This window comes from Caenorhabditis briggsae (genome assembly GCF_000004555.2).
Source record: "Caenorhabditis briggsae complete genome, chrX, whole genome shotgun sequence".
Taxonomy (NCBI): domain Eukaryota; kingdom Metazoa; phylum Nematoda; class Chromadorea; order Rhabditida; family Rhabditidae; genus Caenorhabditis; species Caenorhabditis briggsae.
In genome coordinates this window covers 6,774,195-6,797,976 of record NC_013491.2, presented here as the reverse complement: position 1 = coordinate 6,797,976, position 23,782 = coordinate 6,774,195, and the positions used below count along the sequence as shown (strand labels likewise).

General features: G+C 38.0%; 6 protein-coding genes across 6 annotated transcripts; 2 read left to right on the top strand and 4 right to left on the bottom strand.

The window, feature by feature from the left end:
• Positions 1 to 2,551: 2,551 nt before the first annotated feature.
• CBG17232 lies at positions 2,552 to 5,444 on the top strand (the record flags this gene model as incomplete). Its single annotated transcript, XM_045239314.1, has 8 exons — positions 2,552 to 2,628; positions 3,236 to 3,468; positions 3,513 to 3,662; positions 3,879 to 4,122; positions 4,174 to 4,358; positions 4,406 to 4,582; positions 4,626 to 4,763; positions 5,320 to 5,444. 8 exons carry the CDS (start codon positions 2,552 to 2,554, stop codon positions 5,442 to 5,444), a joined length of 1,329 nt encoding a protein of 442 aa, XP_045096123.1.
• A 1,165-nt stretch (positions 5,445 to 6,609) lies between these two features.
• On the bottom strand, positions 6,610 to 6,645 carry CBG27591 (the record flags this gene model as incomplete). Its single annotated transcript, XM_045239313.1, has 1 exon — positions 6,610 to 6,645. The coding sequence occupies one exon, from the start codon at positions 6,643 to 6,645 to the stop codon at positions 6,610 to 6,612; it is 36 nt and encodes an 11-aa protein (XP_045099950.1).
• A 2,282-nt stretch (positions 6,646 to 8,927) lies between these two features.
• Positions 8,928 to 12,952, top strand: Cbr-acr-8 (the record flags this gene model as incomplete). Its single annotated transcript, XM_002644184.2, has 8 exons — positions 8,928 to 9,151; positions 9,457 to 9,520; positions 11,183 to 11,271; positions 11,318 to 11,625; positions 11,669 to 11,872; positions 11,919 to 12,103; positions 12,616 to 12,756; positions 12,806 to 12,952. The coding sequence occupies 8 exons, from the start codon at positions 8,928 to 8,930 to the stop codon at positions 12,950 to 12,952; spliced, it is 1,362 nt and encodes a 453-aa protein (XP_002644230.2).
• A 1,081-nt stretch (positions 12,953 to 14,033) lies between these two features.
• CBG17235 lies at positions 14,034 to 22,506 on the bottom strand (the record flags this gene model as incomplete). Its single annotated transcript, XM_002644185.1, has 8 exons — positions 14,034 to 14,235; positions 15,135 to 15,200; positions 15,255 to 16,189; positions 16,238 to 16,332; positions 16,574 to 16,852; positions 16,913 to 17,167; positions 21,844 to 21,946; positions 22,402 to 22,506. Coding segments are annotated over 8 exons (2,040 nt in total), but the record flags the coding sequence as incomplete, so codon positions are not given.
• Positions 19,925 to 20,893, bottom strand: CBG17236 (the record flags this gene model as incomplete). Its single annotated transcript, XM_002644186.1, has 2 exons — positions 19,925 to 19,994; positions 20,049 to 20,893. Coding segments are annotated over 2 exons (915 nt in total), but the record flags the coding sequence as incomplete, so codon positions are not given.
• Positions 22,507 to 23,454: 948 nt separating the features above from the next.
• On the bottom strand, positions 23,455 to 23,679 carry CBG27590 (the record flags this gene model as incomplete). The annotated part of the gene is made up of 1 exon (XM_045239312.1): positions 23,455 to 23,679. The coding sequence occupies one exon, from the start codon at positions 23,677 to 23,679 to the stop codon at positions 23,455 to 23,457; it is 225 nt and encodes a 74-aa protein (XP_045099949.1).
• Between the last annotated feature and the right edge of the window lie 103 nt (positions 23,680 to 23,782).

The following is a 23,782-nucleotide window of genomic DNA, read 5'->3' as shown; positions in this document are numbered from 1 at the left end:
GAGTAATTGAATTAGGTTTCAAAGGAGCACTTACATGGAATGACTCCCAAGTGTTACCCTCGAAAAAAATCGAGACCTATATGGTTGGATAGAGCGTAAAAAGTTATTTTTGATTCCAAACGGAATAGTTGGTAAAAATTTTTTTTGGGAGTTATGGTCCAAAAAGTTCCAAAAAATGCCTAAATTTTCAAAAAATCATAACTTTGTCAGTTTTTGTCCGTTTTTTGAAATTTAAAAAACAGTAGATAGACAATTAATTGAACATTTGAGAATATATTTTTTAATTTTTCTCCTATTGATTGGAATATTGATTTTTTTTTAATCAAAAAAATTTTCAATATCTCAAAAATCCTAGGTTAACTTTTTTTTTCGTTATGACCATTGAATTCAGCACATTTGATTTACTATAGATACATATCAATACCGCGGGGGAATTCATGCTCACACAAGTTATGGCGAAAAATATCGATTTTTGGCACTTGGCTTCTTTGAATTCGTTGTCCTCGGCGGCCGGTATGGTGAGGGGCATACTTGTTTTCGTGATTTTTACTTGCATATCGTTTGCTTAGAGTGTTTGAAATAGAATCCTGCGACATACAAAGTCAATTTCTCAAATGCCGTACCATTTCTTAAAATCATCATCTTGAAAAAATCAAAATTTTGACATGTGACAGGACACATCTATAGTTAAACTTGATAGAAACTGCCAATGTTTTAACATAATCAAAAGAATGAAATCTTATCAACGGCTTGAACAGAATTTCGATTTAGGCCCTAGAATCAAAAATATTTACGGTTTTCCGAGCCTGACCCCTATTTTTGGTGAAGTGTGACATGTGACAGGGCACATCTATAGTTAATCATGATGGAAACAGTCAAACTTTTGTTTAAACATGATTAAAATGACAAAATCTTATCGTTCTCGAGTTATGATCAAAAACAAAAGGTGTCCCATCATCAGTGAATATTTTCATTTTTAGGGACTAATTTTTAAATCCTGTGTATGTCGCAGGATTCTATTTCAAACATTTTAGGCAAACCATACGCAAGTAAAAATCACAAAAACAAGTATGCCCCTCACCATACCGGCCGCCGAGGACAACGAATTCAAAGAAGCCAAGTGCCAAAAATCGATATTTTTCGCCATAACTTGTGTGAGCATGATTTCCCCCGGGGTATTGATATGTATCTATAGTAAATCAAATGTGCTGAATTCAATGGTCATAATGAAAAAAAAGTTGACCTAGGATTTTTGAGATATTGAAAAATTTTTTGATTTTTTAAAAAAATCAATAATCCAATCAATAGGAAAAAAACTAAAAAATTTTATTCTCAAATGTTCAAATAATTGTCTATCTACTGTTTTTTTAATTTCAAAAAACGGACATAAACTGACAAAGTTATGATTGTTTTGAAAATTTAGGCATTTTTTGGTACTTTTTGGACCATAACTCCCAAAAAAAAATTTTTATTAACTATTCCGTTTGGAATCTAAACTAACTTTTTACGCTCTATCCAACCATATAGGTCTCGATTTTATTCGAGGGTAACACTTGGGAGTCATTCCATGTTAGTAAAATTGATTGGTTGTAGCTTGAAATACCGGTCATTTGAAAAATCGATGACCTTCAAAAATTCTGGTTCTTAAAAACATTTATGTTTTTAAAAGTGTTCATGACTTTTAAATGTTTAATAAATCAAAGTTTAGATGCTAGAATTTTCTCAAGGATTACAATTTTTTAGAAGACCAGAAGTAATTTAAAAACCGGAATTTCATACTAGAGCCAGATGATTCATATCAGTTTACTGTACTACATTATGTTTTTTCTTTAAAAAATTTTGGTTTTTTTAAATTAAAATAAAAAACAACTTCTACTCTATGCGATGCTCCAAAAACTTTATATACTTTAATACCAAATTTTTATTCACATGCCCCGCATGAACTCTCTGACCAATATATCTTCACGGGAGGGTTTCATGCAGGAGCTTAGGCGGTTATTTGTACACCGTGCGTTTTCGATAATGTAAAATCGGTGTGCTATTATAAATAAGAAAAGGTATTCTCACACACAGACCCTCTGTTTTTGCCTTAAGTGCTCCTGTGCCGCTTGTTTGTGTATTTTAGTTCTTCAAATCTCGCCACCCTCCCAGATTTTTACTCATTGCCTACTTCTACCATAATCCTCATCATATCAAGCTATTCATTGTATTTTTGTTCTCCATGAGGTTATTTTTGTGGTTTTCTATCTTTTGGAACTTTTGCCAGTGTGAGAGATATGGTGGATCGTCAGGTATCACTAAGTTTTGACTATTTTAAATCTGACCGGTGTTTTTTTCAGAATTTTGTATTGATGGCACTGTAGCTGAAAAGTCCAAAACTGGAGTCACCAAATGGTGCGAGAACACGGACGACTGTAGTGCCGGTTGGAAATGTGTCCCATCTGGACATCATCATTTTTCGAAACAAGTCAACTATTGCTGCCAAATAAGGGGTATTTTCAGGAAGTTATTAATTTTAAATCAATAAATATTGACAGAGTCAATATGTTCAATGCCACCAAATCCAGGGTACGGTGATTGTTTTGAGGAGCCCCGAACCATGTTTTATTTTGATCCCATGGACTTGAAGTGAGTGAATCATGTCTAAATATTCTTTGACCATTTTTATATAGTACCGGGTCAAGAAAATATACTAAAACTTTTTTAAAAGTTGATTTTCAGTCATTTTTACCATTTTTAGTAGTCTGAAGTTCAGATGCCAGGTTTTCGATCACCTTGAAAATTTCGGAGGGTGTAAGACGGACCTAGATCAAAACCTTTTCATTCACAGAATTTTTTGAAAACTCCTAGTTTTTCTGCTTTGCTAATTTTTGAGAAACACCCCCTCCCCTTCGGCCAGTATTTTATTGGAAATGTTTCAAAAAACCAGGTGTTTTAAAAAATAAAAAAAAATAGCTGCAAAACTAGAAATTAAAAAAAAGAGAATTCAATATTTCTAGTCTAGGCCTGTTTGACACACTCCAAGATTTTCAAAGTGATCGGAAGCTCGACAGCTACAAACTCCGATAAATTATTAAAATGGCTGAAATTCGTTTTTTTGTATTGTATTTATCCGGTACTGTACCTCTCCGGAGTTAAAAAAAACGAAAAAAACAGAGCATATTCGCTGTTTCTCGAAATATTATTTCTAATTTGTTTTTGAGATTCCTTCTTTATTTCCCCTATCACTTTATAGATGCAAAAAATTCAAAGTCATCAACTGCAATGCCAAAAACCAGAATCAATTCGAAACCTACGAATTGTGTACCCGCTTTTGTCAGTCGACCGCATGTCTAGCCGGACAGTCTCTGTTACTCGCTCGTGACAGTTCCCCAGTCAATTGTCGCGCGTCCGGATGTCCCAGCGGATACCGATGTGTCTATGACAAACTCTTCAATCGTCATGTCTGCTGTGGTCACTCTCCCACGGGTAAGGATTCTTGAGCTTTTACCAAGATTTCCTCATTTTTCAAGGTGTTTGTCCAATCGGAACCGTCTCGTTTGCACAAGTTCAATCCAATCAGCCGATGAGATGTAATCCATCAGCATACCGGGATTCGTGTCCAACTGATTATGTGTGTACTACACAAGGACTACATAGCTTTTGTTGCTCTCCTCATGATGGTAATGCTTACATTCTCTAACATAACTTTGTCCTTTTTAGCTCAAATATCTTGATTTCTATAAAAGGTATCAAACATCTGTCAATTGATAAAATGTTAACATTAATATTACAAACATTTTTGTAGTTTACGTATTTTTGATATCTCTTGCAGAAATAGAAATTGTTGAGCTCAGAGGACCTCCTAGAAATCAACAATGTTTTAAAACTTCTTTCAGCTATCTGCCCTGCTGGACAACAGCCATACAACCACATTGTCTCTAAACACAGCATGAAGTGCAACCCGTTAGAAACATCATCATGTCCAGAAACCTACTATTGCTCTCCAGCAGTCCCTGGAGCCCATTGGGGATTCTGTTGTAGTGTACATATCGAAGCAGCATGTCCAGATGGAACAGAATCTTATTTAGATTTTATGAGTAAAACTCCCGTGAGGTGTACGGTAGGAGTTACACAGTGCAAGTAAGCTAGAAAATGATTAAGGGGGAGGTTTACAACTACACAAGATTTTAGTATCGGTTACTCATGCCAAAGTTCTCAATCCGGATCCTTGATTGGATTCTGTTGTACAGTTCCAAAAATCAGCTACCGTACTCCACCTCGCTCTTCATCATCCAGAGAATCCGAAGACCAACACTTCCTCATTCACAATGAGGGACTCATTGGGCCATCATCTCGCGTGTCGTCAATTGTCACAAGTTCTGTGTTTTACTCGTTTCAACCTTTGACCCAAGTTAAAGTTCAGGCCATCAAAAACCTGCCAAGCCATACCAAAAAGTAACAAAATCAACATCCACCTATGGCGTCGTCTCGAATTACAAACCGGCGACGTGTCCACCAAGAGCGACTTCGGTTTTCTATGCGAACACTCAAATTAATGTCGAATGCACACCAGCCGAGGGATATAGTTTTGAGTGTCCAGGTATTTCTGAGAACTGGGTTAGAAAATTCAAGTTTCCTTACAGATAATTCAACGTGCGTTGATGCCTATATGGATTTGGCGGGAAGACAAGTTTGCTGTCAAATGCCAAAAACTACGCCGACACCTTCTTTTGTGTATTTTGTGACTTCAACGCCTAGAATGCTTAGGTACAAAACAGCAGGTAAGGGTTCAGGGATGTTCAAAACGGAACTCGGAGTTTCAAAACCCCAAGTATTTTCGTAACAATTCCGAGAAAAAATTCGGAATGTGAAACGCAATATTTCCGAAGCTTTTTTTTTTGGATCTAGAGCTTTTTGAACTACGGTATGACAAAGGCGCACGCGGAGGATTTACTTGCTGGCCTCGAGCGTTTAGTATTTTTTGCGTTTTCAAAATCCGTTTGCAATTTTTTTGGCTTCTGTGCTGGGAAAGTGGAACACTGAGCCTGCGGAATCTCGAAATTTCAAAAATCGGAATATTCCGGGATTCTGAAATTTTGAGATGTTTGAAGCCGAAACTTTCGACATTCCGAAAAAACCTTTCCGAACACGTCTGAGTAAATATTAGAGTTTGGTTTAAGAATTGCTAGATTCAAATTTTTCTAAAACTATTATACTTATTGATTAAATCTCAGAACACACACCATTTTCAATATTAATGCGCGAAATTTTTGTGTAAACAAGTTTGAAATTCAAAGTTCTCACATTGCTAAAAAATCCAACTTTCACAATTTGCAGATAGCTTCTGTCCCTATGCAATTCGCCACTTACAATGCCGCCCATCTGCCTCAACATGCCCAATGGGATATTTTTGTCAATACCTCTTCGAAACTTCCTCATTTTCCTGCTGCTCTCTGTACTAATTAATTTTACTCACAACAGAAAAGCGGTTACTCCATCTACTCTCCTTTTCTATTCCAGTTCACTGATTCACAGAGTTGCTCGAAAATCTTTTAGTGACTTGTTGGAGAGGAAAGAAAAGAGGATTAGCTCATCTCTTGTGTGTACCCTTTTTCAAAGCTTGCTTATTTATTTGAAATGTTTCTTATTATATTTCTCTTTGTGATCTCTAAATGGGGAAGAATTTTTAACTAATTTGATTTTCCATTTTTGTGGAGTAACCTAACGTAAATACTTTAATTAAACGTCATCTTACGATTACCTTGAAAACTCTAATAGAATGCCCCGGAAACGTAAACTTTGAAATCATATTTCTCATTTTCTGTGAAAGTTATCAAGAAGTGATCAACTAGCAAAATGTTTATCATAATATTTGAAATATTTTCTCCATTGACAACTTTTCAATATATTTCACAGCAATCGAGATAAATGTGCGAAAAGATAAAAGTTAAGTGGATCATTCTATTAGAGTGCACACGGTATTTGAGTTTCGGTGAGAGACATCAAGTTTTTGTCAACTCATAAATAATTGGTGATATTATTGTGAAAATTTTATCAGTCGACAGATTTTTGATATCTCTTCTAGAATACCTGATAACAAAGCTTGAAGGCGTTCTATTAGAAAATTTACAAAATCTCAACTCGGGTGTTTTGAATCAGTTTTTTATCCTTTTCCGATTTTTTGTGTCAATTGTTTTTTACTTTCTTTTTTCATAAATCTTCCAACCACAAAATGATGATTGATGACTTACTATCTCTAATTGACAAGATCAGAAACCAGACACACGTTGCAGTTTGGCACCCCTGCCACCCCAACTTTTTTTCACACATGAAACTCCACAAAAACATTTGACAGCTCTTCTCTCAAAAGTCCACATAAAATCGATAGATCCATCCAACTGATCCATCACTTTTGTGTCCTCTTTCTTTCTCCGGTATATCTTCTTATCAAATCCTCTATCACACGTCGAATTAAAGATACACAGACACATGCTCAACGCAACTGGTGATATTGAGAGATTCCATAGAGTGTGTGTATGTTTTTGTTGTGAGACGACGACACAGACAAAAAGGTGGGGAGAGTACGAGTCCACAATGAACAATAGGTGCCACTGGCAGCCACCAGCATCAGCACTCAATCGAAGGAATCCCTGGGTTCTCCATCTCTTCTCCAGGAGCCACCGCCGCCACCAACACCAGCGCGATCGACGACTATGATCGGCGTTGGGCAGATTGAGGGGCGCCGAGACTCCACACATTACAATCATCCCTCTTCCTTCTACTCCCACCGTGGTGCCCCTTCTCTTGTCATTATGCTTGTGCTCTATCTCTTTCTGTGGCACTCATTTCACACATTGCTCATCTAAACAATTTTAGTTTTTTTCCCGGAGACCTATTAAAATTTTTTGAACTTTAATTAAATTTAATGTTTTCAGTAATCTAGAGAAATTTAATCTATGCTTTCCATTCTTGGCGTCACAAAATCATATGTAGGGAAGAATTCTAAAAGTGAAAAAGTCATTTTTTAAAGTAATCCAACTAATTTTTCCAACTAACTTTTATAACTGTTCCAACTTAATCCCGACAAACTTTTTTATGTATCTCAAAGCTATTTTATTTTAATCAGAGTTACCGGTCTTCAATTCAATTATTATAGTCTGTGATGTTTGGAAATTTAACTTTAATCAAATTCTCAATTACACCTTTGAGAAGCCGTAGAGCTTGACCCCTAAACTGTCAACTTTGAGCTCGATTGTTTCAATTATCATGTAAGCTCAAAAATTTACAATATTTTTTTTCAATTGTTTTGCGTTCAACGTTTAGAAAATGATTGAAGCGTTTGAACGGTAATAAAAAAGTCAAATTTCAAGAACGACATTGGCTTTAAACTACGCTCTTTCTGTACTTGAAACTCAATTATCTCGTTTCCAAGAAATGAAATTAAAAACATATCAACTAATGAATTATTTATCATAATATCCTCAATGTTTTATCAGTGGACAAATATTCAATATATTTCACCGTAATCGAGATAATTGAGCTCACAGTGCAAATATGAAATGATATTTTATTATTCTGATATTGAAAAATAGGAGGTGCGAAAGAGAAATGTCTGTGGCCGTACTACTGTAATCTAAAAATTTACCGAATTTATTATCTCGACTTTCGTGCGTTCTTGGTCAATTTTTCACTATCAAAAAATTTTACCGATTTGTTTGGAGAATAAAGAAAAGAAACTCAACGAAAAACTGTGAGAAACGGAAAAATGAGTACTGAAAATTGACATATTTTCATCTTACGGTAGTCGATGTGGGACCTTCGGCCACGGCGACGAGCATTTCTCTTCTACAGCTCCGATTTTCCCATACCAAAATGATAAAATGGCACTTTATACTTGCACTTTGAGCTCAATTATCTCCATTTCGATGAAAGATATCAAGTATTTGATGAAATATTTGTATTATTATGATTTAAAAAAATTTATCAGTTGATAAATTTTATTTCAATCCTAGGTGTTGTGATAATTGAGCTCGAAGTACGGAAAAAATCATATAAGGTAAATAGAGACTACCTTGTCATCAGAATAGTGAGCGTTCACAGTAATTTGGTAAATTATTATAAAATAATTTCTTATTGAAAACCCAAATTTCATTTTAGATGGGGAAAGATTCGAAAAGAATTGTCTTGTTCCTGGACATCCAATTGGATTCTCTCTTTTCACAATTTTTGTTCTCTCCTCCGTTCTCTCAAATTTCGAAAAAAAAAATTTTTTTCTGGTTACACCGTGTACCGAGTGCTTCTACCTTCTCCAAAACTTTGTCTCTTTTTCCTCTCGTTGACATTTGTTAGCAAGAAAAGTGGCAATGTTATCTTAAGAGTGATTAACACTATCAATCTTTTCCACTCTTTTCTCCGGCCAATCGTTATCCAATTTTCCTTTCGTCTAAAAACAATATCTGATATAGGGAAAATCAAAGAGTTGAAACGCCTGAAACGCCATCCAACTCAACTCGGCACGCGATGAAACCGACAATACCATGAACTTCCGGTTTTTGCTCAGGATTTTGGTATACGGTAGGTGAACAATCTATAATTGAGATTTCTATCATGCATTTTAGCCGGACTGTTTTTCTATGTAAATCCAAATCGATATGCGGACCAAATGTATGAAGATCTCTTGTACTATTACAACAAAAACGTGAGACCTGTTAAGAATGCGAGTGAAAGCGTGAAAGTCAAATTTGGTTCCTCGCTGATCAGAATTATTGATGTGGTGAGTCTTTAAAAAAATAAAATAGTATTTCCACTCTCAAAAAAAAAACTATTCCCTAATATTTTTATCACCTTCTCCGTTACGTACAACCAAACACGTTCGGTTTTCTCACACTTTAAAATAAAAAAGAGCTCATCTTACGAGTTGGCAGTGCCAGCCAAACACAACACTAATGAGCTCGTTCAAGTTTATGGATGAAAACTACGAGGAGGATTTTAAGAGCAACTATAAAGGTTTTCAGGACGAGGTGAATCAGGTTCTGACGACGAACCTTTGGTTGGAGATGCAATGGTTTGATTATCGATTGATGTGGGATCCAGGACGATGGGGAAAGATTCGAAAGTTGCATGTTCCAGTGGATCAGATTTGGATTCCTGATATTCTGTTATACAATAAGTAAGATATTCTTCACGGTAGCTGCAGAAAACTGTAAATGCTCTAATAGAAACCCACCCTGTACGCACACTTTGATCTCAATTATCTCGGTTCTCATAGGAGATATCAAAAAAATTGTCGAGAAAAGTGGACAACTTTTTCATACCTTTCAAAGGAACCGAGATAATTATTCTCAAAGTTCTCGCATGTGGCGAGCTTCTATTATTTTTTCGTTTTTTGAAGTTCCGGTAAAAGCTTCTTTTCAAACACGTTTTTTTCTTGACTTCTCATCGTTTTCAAATTAAAAACTAATCTGAAAATTCCAGCGCCGACGGAGAGCCCCACATCACAATCATGAGCGATGCGATAGTTTATTACAACGGATTAGTGGTATGTTTTACTCGTGTTTTCCCTCCCTTATCCCCCATCATCAAAACGTTTGTAATTCGATGTCACCATCATCATCACTTTTTTCCTTCTCTTATTGCTTTCAAATTCACTTGCTGCTGCTGCCCCACTTCCGCTTCTTTTTCGATTGAACAAATGTCGCGCTCGAAAATTTATGTTGCAATTGCTGAGGATGATGATGATAAATTGTGATACAAAATTCTCTTGATAAAACCGCCATTTTTTGCAACAGGTATGGAAGCCGCCGTCGATTTATAAAAGTTTTTGCTCGATCGACATTGAGTACTTTCCCTATGATACACAGACATGTCGGATGAAGTTTGGTGGTTGGACTTACAACGGATTCTTGTTGGACGTCAGACAGCTTCCTGTAAGATATGAGGGTTTGAAAATAAAAAGAGGAGAAGACCAAAAAATTCAAAGTACCTGAGAAAAGTGCAATGAATGCCATTATAGAAACTCACCCTATGCGTGAGTTTCATTATTTTGATTCTTGTAAAAGACATCAAAAACTTGTCAACCGTTAAAATATTGGTGACATCACAAACGATAATTTGTCAATCGGAAAATATTTGATATCTCTTGAAGAAATTAAGCTGTTTGATCTCGAAATGCAAGTCTAGAATGGGGTTCCATTCAGAATTTATTAAACTAAAGTAGAGCTTTGTTTTGGTAACCGACAACTTTATTGTCAAGAGTATTTCTGATAAGATATGGATTTTTGATCAAAAAATGCTGAAAATGCCTAAATTAATACTGATATAAGAACTGAGCCACTGGAAAACCTCGAATGAACCTCCTGATTGTCAGCTTTGAGCTCAAATATCTCGATTTCTGTAAAGATTTCAAAGACTTGTCAACTGATGGAATGTTTGCGATATTACGAACAAAAATGTGTTAGTTGGCAATTTTTTGCTATCTTTTATAGGAATTGAGATAATAAAGCATAGAGTGGACGGTGTAGTTGGCTTGTTTTAGGGAAAATACAGTATTCAAGTTCAAAGACCTGAAAACGTGTTACAGAATATCTCCATTGCTCTGATAAGATTAGAACATACTGAATACAAGTACAGCTTTATTTTGGCGATTGACAACTTTTCGCCAAGTTTCATTCTAAGTAAGGATACATGCTGGTTGTACTCAATAGAGATGCCAAAAATGCCAGAAATGCTGAAATGAGCATTGAAAAACTATTTGACCGCATATCTCCATTCGTGCATTTCGCAAAATATGTTCATAGTTAGAAAATGGAAGCTATAGTTTTGTTTAGAATACTCTAAAACTTTCAGACGAATTGGAAAACTCTGGAGTTCTTTTTCATGACTTCAAAATTGATCACTGTGAAATCTGTGACAGAAGGGACCGCCTGAATTTCAATTTAGAACCAATTTATCTCGATTCCTTTGCAAGATATCAAAATTTTGTGAATTGATAAAACTTTTGTGATGTTATGATAAACAATTTATCAGTTAACAACTTTTTCAAAGCTTTGACAGGTACCCGGATAAATTGGCTCAAAGTTGTTTTTGTCTCACCGGTTTCACAGTGTCTCCCAGTGAAAAAAATAACGAAATTTGTTTTTGAAATCTCCATATTCTTATTCCAAAAATTTGTTCATCTCATCATAAACCCCTATATTTATAGACAACTGGATGCGAAGTAGTGAACAAAGCGGATGATGAAGGAGAATTTCAATTTCTAGGCCGAGGAATGGATTTGAGTGGTTACTATCCGTGAGTGTCTCGTTTTGTAACAACAACTTTTGTTTTTAATTTGCAGAAGTTTGGAATGGGATCTGATGGAGTTGAATTCAGCACGACACGAAAAGATTTACGCCGGATGTTGTGGTCAAGATTTCTATATCGATATCACGTTTAAAATTGAAATTCGACGGAAAACGCTATTCTACACTGTCAATCTGATGATTCCGTGTATGATGTTCGCTATTCTAACATCAATCGTATTCTACGTTCCGCCCATCGAGCACAAAATGACATTCTCCATTTCGATTCTCGTCACACTTACTGTATTCTACCTTATTTTAATTGATCTCGTCCCACCTACGTCACTGGTTATTCCACTTATTGGTAACTCGGAGTCTCTAAAAGAAATCTTTATTTGGATTTTCAGGAAAATATTTGTTATTCACCATGTTCTTAGTTTCAATTTCAATTATGCTCTCTGTCATCTCTTTGAACTTTTATCGAAGGGATGGTTCTTCATTCCCAATGCCACACTGGATGAAAGTGGTTTTTATTCATACACTTCCAAAGTACATTTGCATTAAAACCGCTGATGAAGACGATGGAAGTGATCGAGGGTCTAGCATATCTGGTAATGCGTGCAAAATTTTTAGGAGCCGAAGAAATTTTAGTTTCAGATATTGGTCCGTTTATGGACTCGAGGAGGCCATCTCCATTTTTCATTACTGTTAATGAGCGGCAGCTGAATGGAAGGCTGTCAGAGTTAAAGAAGAAAGGGATGCATCCGGATCTCATCAGAAATATGATTCAAAATGTAGAGTTTATTGCGGAATACTTTAATTCTTTGAAAAAAGAAGACAAGGTAAGGACTTTAGAAAACAGATTCATGTGCAGTACCGGTACAGATCATTTTGACCACTTCCAGGAGTCTGGAGCTCGCTTGTCAAGTTTTCGATCACTTCGAAAATATTGGAGGGTGTCAAATAAACTTAGATTTTGAACTTTGCATTTACAGCATTTTTGTAAAATATTTAGTTTTTCAGCTATTTCCGAAAAAACACTCCTTTTCGGTCTGTTTTTGTACTGAAAAGACGAGAAAACCGGTCGTTTTCAGAAATCGGTCAATAGCTGAAAAACTATAAATTCTCGAAAAAATTTTAAAATCCCAAGTTTTCAAACTATGCATGTTTTACTCTCTCCGAAATTTTTAAAATGGCTGGAAACTTGACAGCCAAACTCCAGACTCTTGAAAATAATCAAAATGGCCGAAAATCAACTGAAAATACGTTTTTCAACATCATATCAACCGGAACTATATATCACTTCTAGAACGGATCATTCTAAAAAAAAGTAATAATGATGTGAGTTTTGCAGATCTCAGAAGACTGGTCGTACGTAGCAAATGTTATCGATCGCATTTTCCTCATTATTTTTTCCATTATGAATGTTGTGGGCACATGGGTAATTCTGATCAACTCTCCAGCCATGTTCGATAATCGGACACCACTCGCAATTGTAAGTTTTTCTTTCGTTCTCTTTTTCTCAATTCTTAAATGTATTCTAGAATTCCGTGGCTCGTCCGTTATCCGGCGACACTTTCGAACACTTTATCAACGAGAACTTCACACAAATCGCCTGGTGGGCGCGCACAATTCAGAACAGCACCGCGGAATTGAGTGACAGCGAGCTGTGTCCGATTCTCTATCAGTGAACACATTTCGTCTTTCATTTTGAATATTTTGAACTCAATTAAAACAGTTTTGATCTTGATTTATGGGGGTCGATAAAACATTTACATTACATGAAACTGGATTTGGGGGATATGAGAGTTGGAAAAACGGAGAGTTTGCGTTTTATCACATTTAAAAGGCATGGGGTGGCACGTTGGGGGCCTATATGGTACCGATAGGGGCGGAGCGATTGTATACACAAATGACTTTTGAGCAACTGATTCAGGGGAAATGGCAATATTGAAAGAATGCGGGGGATTTGGAGATCATATGACAGTGATAGTTATGAGAAGCGAAAGAGATATCAATAATTAAACTTGATAATTACAATATAAAACTAGCTACTTACAAGGGAACATTTTAAGTGAAGGTAGGAGTTAGCAGAAACCACTTACATAGATCGAAAGAGCATAGCCGAAAACCTGTAAATCCGTTTTCAAAGTCTGCTTACGAGACCTTTGAAGTGCTGAAATTTCAGTTTCAGTGCCAAAAATCCCATTTTCAGTGTAAAATCGGCAATTTTCCAAACCGATTTTCTCCACTCCTAGGAGATTTTGAGACTTGAAACCTTTTGTGTAATACTCAAAACTATGCGAAATTTCATATTTCAGACATTTTCTACATTTTCCAAAAAAAACTTTTTTTGGGCCCAGCGAAAATCTAGGCAAATTTTGAAACTTTCCAAAACTTTTCCGAAATTACTTTTTTTTCAGAAAATGGTCGAAATATGAAATTTCACATAGCTTTGAGTATTACACAAAAAGTTTCAAGTCCTAAAACCTCCTAGGAGTGGAGAAAATCAAATTTGAAAATTGCCGATATTTCACTGCAAATGGGATTTTTGGCACTGAAACTGAAATTTCAGCACTTCAAAGGTCTCGTAAGCAGACTTTCAAAACGGATTTAGAGGTTTTCGACTTTGCTCTTTCGATCTTTGTAGGTGGTTTCTGCTAACTCCTACCTTCACTTAAAAGGTTCCCTTGTTAACCATTTAACAGATAACATAATAATTGCCTAAAAATGCAAAAAAAATTGGCAAATTTCAGTCTGAAACAATCAAAACTTTAGCTGGAAATTGCTTGCCTTGACTTGATCAGCCTTGACGTTGAATTGGCGGAGAAGTTCAGCACGTTCAGGGTCTTCGTTTTCCAAAAGTTTTTCCAGACGAGATTTATGATTAGCTTCATGTCCGGCTGCTGGTGCAAGGTTCCCGTCGGCTTGAATAAGTGGCAAGTTTTTGTTGGGCACACATTCCGGGTATTCACTGAAAGGAATAAAATTAGTTGAATGTTAAGGAAGCTATTTTTCAAAAGCTTGGCACAGGCTGTCGTGTTTTGAGCATACATATTCAGTTGAATAGATATACAAAAAACTTATTTATCAAATGATATCCGGATATTTCGACCATTCTCAGGAGTCTGGAGCTCGGCTGTCACGTTTCCGAGCACTTTAAAAATTTTGAAGGTGTAAAACAGATCTAGATTGAGAACTTTACATTTACATAATTTTTGAGAATCCCTGAATTTCCAGCTATTCGCTAATTTCCGAAAGGCACCTCGTTTTGGCCTATATTCGTTCTGAAATCGTGAAAAAACAGATGTCTCTCAAATATCGGAACATAGCTGAAAAACTGAGAATTCTTAAAAAGTTCTGTGAATGCAAAGTTTTGAATTTTTGTATGTTTCACACTCTCTGAAATTTTCAAAGTGTCAGGAAAATTGACAGCCGAGCGCCAGACCTGAAAATGGTCAAAAAGACCGAAAGTCAGCTGAAAAATACGTTTTTGTACATCTCATTGAACGGTACTGTATCTTTTGAAAATCGATTGCGACTGCCGTTTTCCGGGCATCAGCTGGCCAGATTTTGCTTAATTTTTTTTTTCCTAAAGCTACCCAAGCAGCAGTCAAAATCTCCTTGGGCTCCAATATCGTTTTTAGACAAAACAGTGACCACCGTATTTTCCCCAAACTTTAGGTGCTTTTCAGACGATATTTGGTTTTTGAATGCCGATTTTGGTGGAAGCTTTGTTTGGGCCTAAGCTAGGCAAAGGTTTGCTAGCTTTCGAGCGCCCTGGGCATCTATTATAAAAAATAATTCAAAAACCGACTGGTCAACTATTGCACAGAGGACGACAGCCGCTGCCAGCGAGCAAATACAACTTACTTGAACCACGGATGTTCCAATGCCTCGGCGGCAGTTAGACGTTGACTGGGATCCAACTTCAGTAGTCTGAAATAAATTTTACAATTTTTTTTTAAATATTTTGATGACTCTTTGACTCGCCCGTTGAGAAGATCAAATCCACTTTCATCCAACAATTTCGCCTTCAAGAACTTTCTTCTCAACTCTCCTGGCTTGAAAACTGGAAAATTGACAGTTTGCCAAATGCGCAGCTTGTTGATAGCCGGCCATGTCTTTTCACTGGGAGTACCCATCATTCGGAAGATGAGATCCACTTGGTTTGGCTCATCGCAACCTTTGAAAAGTTGATCCATAAGGATGAATTCGGCCATTATGCAACCGACAGACCACATGTCAACAGGAGCAGAATAGGTTTTTGGCTGGAGAAGCAACTCTGGGGATCTGTACCAGAGAGTGACAACGACTTCTGTCAATTTCATTCGCGTTTCGATGTCGTTGGCTTCACCATACTCGCGAGCTAATCCGAAATCGGCAATTTTCAAAACTCCAGAGCTTGAAATCAAAATATTCGCAGTCTTTAGATCGCGGTGAAGAATCCAGAGATCATGGAGATGAGACATTCCTCGGAGCAACTGGCGAACGAGATTCTTTGTATGTCCAGTACGGAAACGCTTGCCTTTGTGCTTCAACTTGTCAATCCAGTTCTTAACATCATTTTCTATGTATTCCATTGCCATATAAACTTCGGAAACTGTTCGGCCAAGCAAGACTTCCTTGACGTTAACCACATTCTCATGATCACCAGCCTTCAAAAGCATATTGATCTCACGAAGTGAAGTGATCGGGAATCCTTCCTCTTCATTCTCCATTTTGAATCTCTTCAGTGCTACAATCTCATCGGTACGCGTGTGCTTGCCACGAAATACTTCTCCATAGGTTCCAGCAGCAATTTTGTTGAGAATATGGTACTCGGAGATGTGTTGACAACCATGGAGCCCTGGATAGTAAACCGGAAGTTTCGAAATCGCCTGCTCGCGTCGTCGGCGTTTGCGCATTTCCATTGCAGATGTGTACTTCTGAAGAAATGGAAAATTTTCATTTGAATGAAAAAAAATTCTCCTTACTGTTTTCTCTTCATCCGTCATAGCGTTCAATTCTTCAGGCGGTGGAGTGGTATCGTACTTGGCGTCTTCGGTTTCGTCGTCGGATGAGTCAAAAACTGAAAATAGCAACTTATTCATTACAGAGGTTAGTGAAAGTCATTTACAAGCCGACCTTTGGAAATATTAGGATCCGGTATCGTATCGATTTACGAGGCGAATTTCGCAAACAACTTAGAAAAAAGTTTTGCCACGGGTGATAATTCAACACGAACAAAGCTTTCAAGCACCAGTTTTTTTACAAACATGGTCTTGAATTGAGACTCCTAACAAAAAAATACCGTAAAAAATTCAACGTACCCTTATCAAGCATATGATCTGGTGTATCTGGAGAAGTCTCACGTTTGCTCGAATGCTGGCCGCTTCCTGATTTCGACTTTTCCTCATTGGCACTCTCCTCTTGACTTTCGCCGTCCGACTCCCAGATGGAGGCCTTGTTCGGTGGTGCAGGACCACAGGCGTCTTTAAAACTGAACGTGGCAATACCCTCGTTTTCGTCTCTCAATGGCGTCGGCGACTTTTCAATTTCCTCGATTTCACTCACTATTCTGCTATTCCTCCGATCAATGACGCTCATATCTGCAAGAAAAAATTATTAGAGTCATTTTAATTGTTTCAAAGACTCACTCAAATTGTAACGCTTCGTTTTCTCTGCTTCGTCAATTTTCGGAGACTCGGACTTGCGATAAGACGTTTTGGAGCTTCTGGATCTTTGGCTATTTGGAGATTTTGCTGAGGAGTCACGATTGCGGTTGTCGGTCGTCGAATCAGGAGTCTTGAGCTTACTGGAGCCGTCGGATCGTTTGCTGGTTGGGGAACTCGTACGAGATTTGTCGTAGCGGCGCCCACCACGATGATCCCGACGGTCCTTGGCGTCCCATCCACTTCTTTCGGCTCTTTTGTCCACTGGGGATTTTGTACGATGATCCTGGTGGTGATGATCTTTGGCGACGTTTTCAGAGTTGTCAGTTTTCCGAGGATATGGTGATTTTTCACGACTGTCACGATCACCGCGATGATCACGGCGAGTGCTTTTCGAGTACGGAGATTCCTGCCTGGAACTTTGATCCCTGTGAGACTCGTTTCCGAATCCGCGCGATTTGTCTTCACGTTTGCGCTCCGCACGACGACTATCCTCATGACGGGTATCACGTCTGTCTCTCTGCAAAAATCAATAAATAGCCCTGGACCTTTTTGTATGAAACTTACATTATAATGTCTTGGTTCGTCTCTAGTGTTGGCGTTTCGTCCGATTTCGCGATCTCTGGACAATTTTTCCTTGATGTGATCGTTGTTGTGACGTTTCTAAAAGCAGGAATAGTTTTCTTTTGCTAGAAAAATCATGGAATAAACTTACATTGTGGTTCGGACGGACGGAAAACCTCGACTCACGACTCTCATCGTCGCTTGAGCTGTATTTCCGCTTCCTGGCGTCATTCTCATGAGAAGATTTCATCGTTATTACCTGAAGAAATGTTTTCAATTTTTAGATATGAAAAAGAAGTAAATCAATACGGTAAAACAACGGAGAAAATCGAACAAAAATGAACAGCGTGCGTGAAAAAAAATGAGGAAGGAAGGAATAAATACGAAAGACGGCGGTCCGCAACACACAACGACGCCACATTGCGGACAGGAGAGGAGGGGTCAAATGGCAACCGCGCAATGTTGGTTGCGAAAGAAGAAAACAAACAAGTAAATAAGACTAGGATGAGCCCAGAAGAAAGGCGATGGGCCGGAATTGTGATAGAAAATAATGAAAATGAATAAAACAGTTCTGAAAATAACCCTTTTGAGGGTATCCGATTTTGTCATGGCACCATGGTTTTATAGTGTGGGAATTTTTATAGTATCAAACTATTAGGGTTTGGGTTTCTAAACAGTGGAAAATTTTTGAGAATTTTCCGAAAAAAGTGAAAATTAATTCAAAAAAGGGAAAAAAGGGAAAATTTCTCTTCTTCAAGATTACTGTAAAAAACTGTTTGAACCACAAAAATAGTCATAATAGTACCAGAATCTGAAAACTAAAACGTTTGAGTCGATATTGTTTTTTTCAACTAAAATACTTTTTCCGGGTTACTGTATTTTTTCGCGGTCAGGAGGGGGCGTGGCCTATGGGTACTATGGTCAAAAGTCTTAGAGTAACCACTATACCCACCACATACAATATCAGAATCCTAGGACAATTTTGATTTTTTTCCCTTGCCATCGCCTGTTGGACCGATCTCAATTCTCTCAGAGAATGTGTCCTAAGTATTTTTTTTTCGTTTTCCTTTCTATCGATTTTGAATTTTTTTTTTCCAGAACTCCGTGTCTCGTCCATTATTCGGCGACACTTTCGAGCATTTCATCAACGAGAACTTCACATAAATCGGCTGGTGGGCGCACAATTCCAAATAGCACCGCTGAGTTGGGTGACAGCAAGCCGTGTCCGATTCTCTATTAGTGAACACACATTACCTCTCATTTTCAATATTTTGGAACTCAAAAAAACCGTTTTGATCTTATTTTATGGGGGTTGATAAAACATTTACATTATATAAAACTTGTTTCGGGGGATATGGGAGAGTTGACGAAAACGGGGAATTTTGGTGTATCACATTTGAAAGACATTGGGGTTGAGCAGGGGCCAAGCGTATACATCTATGTACCCAGATAATTTTGAGCAATCGGTTTGGAGGAAATGACAGTATTGAAAGAAAACGGGGATTTGGAGATCATATAAAAGTGATAGTTATGACGAGATAATAGAGATCAATAATTAAACTTGATGATTACATTATAAAACTAGCTACTTAGCAATTTGGTAAATAATAATACAATTTTTGCCTCAAAATGCAAACATTTTGGGCAAATTTTTGTCCGACTCATCAGAATGCGAGCTGTAACTTGCTTGTTTTGACGTGATCAACCTTGACGTTGAACTGACGGAGAGTTTCAGTTCGACCTGGGTCTTCGTTCTTCAAACGTTTTCTTCAGACGAGATTTTTGTTTAAGTTTCTGTCCGACGACTGGCGCATGGTTTCCGTCGGCTTGAGTAAGCGGCAATTTTTCGTTGGGCACAGATTCCGGATATCCGCTGAAAGGAACAAGATTTATTACAATTCAAAAAAGCTGTTTTTTGAAAGATTACCCGCGGATGTTGTTTCTTTGAATTACCGAACCGGTCCATAAGACAGTATTGTAATATTCAGTTGATTTTCGACCATTTCGACTATTTTCAGGGGTCTGGGGCTTGGCCGTTGAGTTTTCGATCACTCAGAGTCATCGCAAACTTGATAGTCTTGCTCCAGACTCCTTTAAAGCCGAAATAAACTAAATATGTTTTTGTGAATCTTATTGACCAGTGCTGCATGTTTAAAAAGCGGCTGTGGTGTTTTGGGCACTGGTTGGCCAGACTTGGCTTAAGTGTTTTTTTCTAATCGCCTCGGCGACAGCTGTCGTCTACGTGAGTTTTGGGAAAAGTTTTAGATTTTCTGTATGACCATTTCGGCTGCAGCTGGCGTCTTTCAGGCATAATTAATGCTAAGGGTTGCTAGTTTTCGAACGCACCGTGGGCTTGTTTTAGAATACAAAATTAAGCAAAGTATGGCCAACCTTCGCTCAAAAAAACGACTGCAGCATCAAGAAAGTATCAAAAAGCTGTAATACTCACTTGAACCATGGATGTTTCAAAGCCTCGGATGCAGTGAGACGTTGACTTGGATCCATCGTTAGTAGTCTGAAATAAATTATTAAAGGTTTTTTCTCCATTTTGATAGCTCTTTTGACTCACCCGTTGAGAAGATCAAATCCATTTTCATCCAACAATTTCGCCTCCAAGAACTTTCTTCTAAATTCTCCCTGCTTGTAAACTGGATAAGTAACGGGTTGCCAAAGGCGCAACTCGTTGATTGTTGGCCAATTCTTTTCACTGGGAGTACCCATCATTCGGAAGATGAGATCCACTTGGTTCGGCTCATCGCAACCTTGGAACAATGGATGCATTGTGATGAATTCAGCCATGATGCATCCGACAGACCACATGTCAATAGGAGTAGAATATGTTATCGGATGCAGAAGCAACTCTGGGGATCTGTACCAGAGCGTTACAACTCTTAACGTCATCTTCGTTCGCTTTTCAATGTCTTTGGATTCAACAAACTCGCGAGCTAACCCAAAGTCGGCAATTTTCAAAACTCCAGAGCTCGAGATCAAAAGATTTGCAGGCTTGAGATTGCGGTGAAGAATCCAGAGATCATGCAAATGAGAAATTCCTTGGAGCAACTGACAGACGAGATTCTTAGTATGCCCAATACGGAAACGTTTGCCGTTGTGCTTCAATATGTCAATCCAGTTCTTAACATCATTTTCTATGTATTCCATTGCCATATAAACATCGAAAACTGTTCGGCCAAGCAAGACCTCCCTCACATTAACCACATTCTCATGATCATCGGCCTTCAAAAGCATATCGATCTCACGAAGTGCAGTGATCGGAAATTCTTCCTCTTCGTACTCCATATTTAATCTCTTCAGAGCTACAATCTCATCGGTACGAGTGTGCTTGCCGCGAAACACTTCTCCAAAAGTTCCAGCAGATATTTTGTTGAGAATATGGTACTCGGAGATGTGTCGACAACCGTAGAGCCCTGGAAAGGAAACCGGAAGTTCACAGATTTCTTGTTCGTGTTGCCTGCGTTTGCGCACTTCTATTGCAGATGTGTACTTCTGAAGAAATGGAAAATTCTAATTTAAATGAAAAAAATTCTCCTTACAGCTTTCTCTTCATCTGCCATCGCATCCAATTCTTCAGGTGGTGGGGTGGTGTCGTACTTGAATTCGGCGTCTTCGGATTTGTCGTCGGATATGCAAATAACATCAGCTAAAAGAAAAAAAACAAATTATTACGACGGGAAAAAAAACGGATTTTGCCTCGTTTTTGCTATTTGCTAGTAATTCAACTCGAGCGCATGTGCAAATTTTTCGATTTCGAGTTTTTTTTTGACAAAAATGTTCCTGAGTTAAGACTCTTAACAAAAAAAAACCAAAAAAAATTCAACTTACCCTCAACAAGCATATTGTGTCGAATTGGAGATCCGGGTGGTGGCGTACCCAAGGGTGAACCCTGTCCGCTTCCTGATTTCGACTTTCCCACTTTGTCACTCTCCTCCAGATTTTTGCCGTCCGACTCCCAGATAGACGCTTTGTTCGGTAGTGCAGGACCACACGCATCTTCAAAACTGAACGCGGCAACACTCTCGTTTTCGTCTCTCAACGGCTTTGGCGAAAAGACAGCTCCGATTTCAAGAGCTACTGCCTTGTTATTTCTATGATTAATCGTGTCCATGACTGCAAAAAAAGTTTTTAGAGCGTATTTAAACGTTTGATAAACTTACTCAAATTGTAACGTCTCAATTGCTTTGTTACATCGATTTCCGGAAACTCAGACCTGCGATATGACGCTTCGGAACTTCTGGATGCTTGACTATCCGGAGACGTTGAAGATGTGTCACGACTGCGCTTGGTAGTTGTAGAATCAGAAGTATTGACTTCATCCCATCCATCGGATCCTTTGCTCATAGGAGAACGCGTACGAGATTTGTCGTGACGTCGACGGTTTTCACAATGGCGGTCTTCAGCCTGATCACTTCTTTTGGCTCTTTTTTCCACTGGGGATTTTGTACGATGATCCTGGTGGTAATGATCTTTGGCGACGTTTCCAAAATTGTCAGTTTCCCGACGATATGATGATTTCTCATGACTTTCACGATCATCGCGATGATCACGGCGAGTGCTTTTCGAGTACGGAGATTTTCGCCTGAAACTTTGATCCCTGTGAGACTCGTTTCCGAATCCGTCGTTCTTCGATTTCCGACTGACTGAAGATCTCGTACGCGAGTCGCTTTCACGACAACGCTCTTCACGACGGGCACCACGTTGATCTTTCTGCAAAAATCAATATATGCCCCTGGACCTTTTCGGATGAAATTTACCTCAAAACGTCTGGAATCGTTTCTAGTGGCGGTGTTACGGCGGATTTCTCTATCTCTGGATGATTGAGTCTTGTTGCTGTTGCTGTTGCTGTTGGACGGCTTCTAAAAGCAAGAATAGTTTTCTTCTCTAAAAAAATCAAGGAATAAACTTACATCATTGTTCGGACGAACAGAGAACCTCGACTGACGACTCTCATCGTCACTTGAGCTGTATCTCCGCTTCCTGTCGCGATTCTCATGAGTAGATTTCATTGTTATTACCTGGAGAAACAATTTCGATTCTTAAATAACGACGAGGAAGGAAAAAAAATATAAGAAAGAAACGGAGAAAATCTGAGAAAAATGAACAGTGTGCGCGAATAAAGATAGAATGAAGAAAAAATGAATTTGAAAAAAGGCGGCGGTCCGCAACACACAACGACGCCACATCGCGGACATGGCGGGAGGGGGAGGCGGGTTATATTCCCCGCGCAATATTGGTTGCGAAATAGGACTAGAAACAATAGAATGAGACAAAGATGGGCCCAGAGGAGATTTGAAAGACCAAAATTGGATTAGTAGAAAAATCATATTGAATTGAAAATTTCAAGTTTTATATTTGAAATAATCACGGTTAAATTTTTTTTTTCTCAGAATGAAGCAGAATTTTCAAGTGTTCATGGCTCTTTCCGGAAAGAACAGTCCCATCATTGGATCCCATGATCATCATATGCAAACAAGAAAGAGAGAAATAAATAAACAAACCAACGAATGTTTTCAAAATGTTTGGAGCGTTGTCGGAACGTTGGGGTTGTGTTCGTAACAATCTTCCCAGAAAGTATTAACAATTGAACGAGAGATGTTACAGAAAACACAAGAAGATCTGTCTGAAAAACGTGCTCAATTGTCTGAAAAGCTCCCAGACGTTTTGTAGCGAGACGTTTTGCCGCTAGGACTGTTGGCAGCCGTTATTGTTTCAAATCAAACAATTTCCAGCTAGAAATGTTGTTTTTTGGTATTGTCTTGCGCTTTTCTCATGTTATTTTCATATTTGATAGTGCAAAACGTCTGGGTTGCGAAACGTTTGAGCTGAAAAATTTCTTGCTACCTGGAGAAGTCTGAAACACATCGAAACCAAAAAATCGTTTCAAAATTCTAGAGACAAGGTTTGCTTTCCACTTTTTAACACAAAGCTAACGAAACAATAATTCATTTCTAGTCAAAAAATTATTCCTTCTTCAAAATTAATTCGATGTTTTTTCCAACTTGTGTGGTGGTGATTGTCGGTGTAGTTGGAGTAGTAGTACTGTTAGATCCCATCGGCCCTTGGTTGTTGGATGGAGTAAAAAAATTGTTAGAACTAATTGATCCTTGTTTGTTGATTGGAGTGGGAGCCTTCGACTGCTTCTGAGCACGGAGAGCATCTAATTCCTCTTTCAGGAAGAGTTGCATAGTGAATTTAATAGTCCGGAAAACAAGAGAAACTTGTGCAGATACTTGTTTCCATTCTCCTTATATTCTGCCAAAATTAGCATTTCATAATTTGATGACTAAA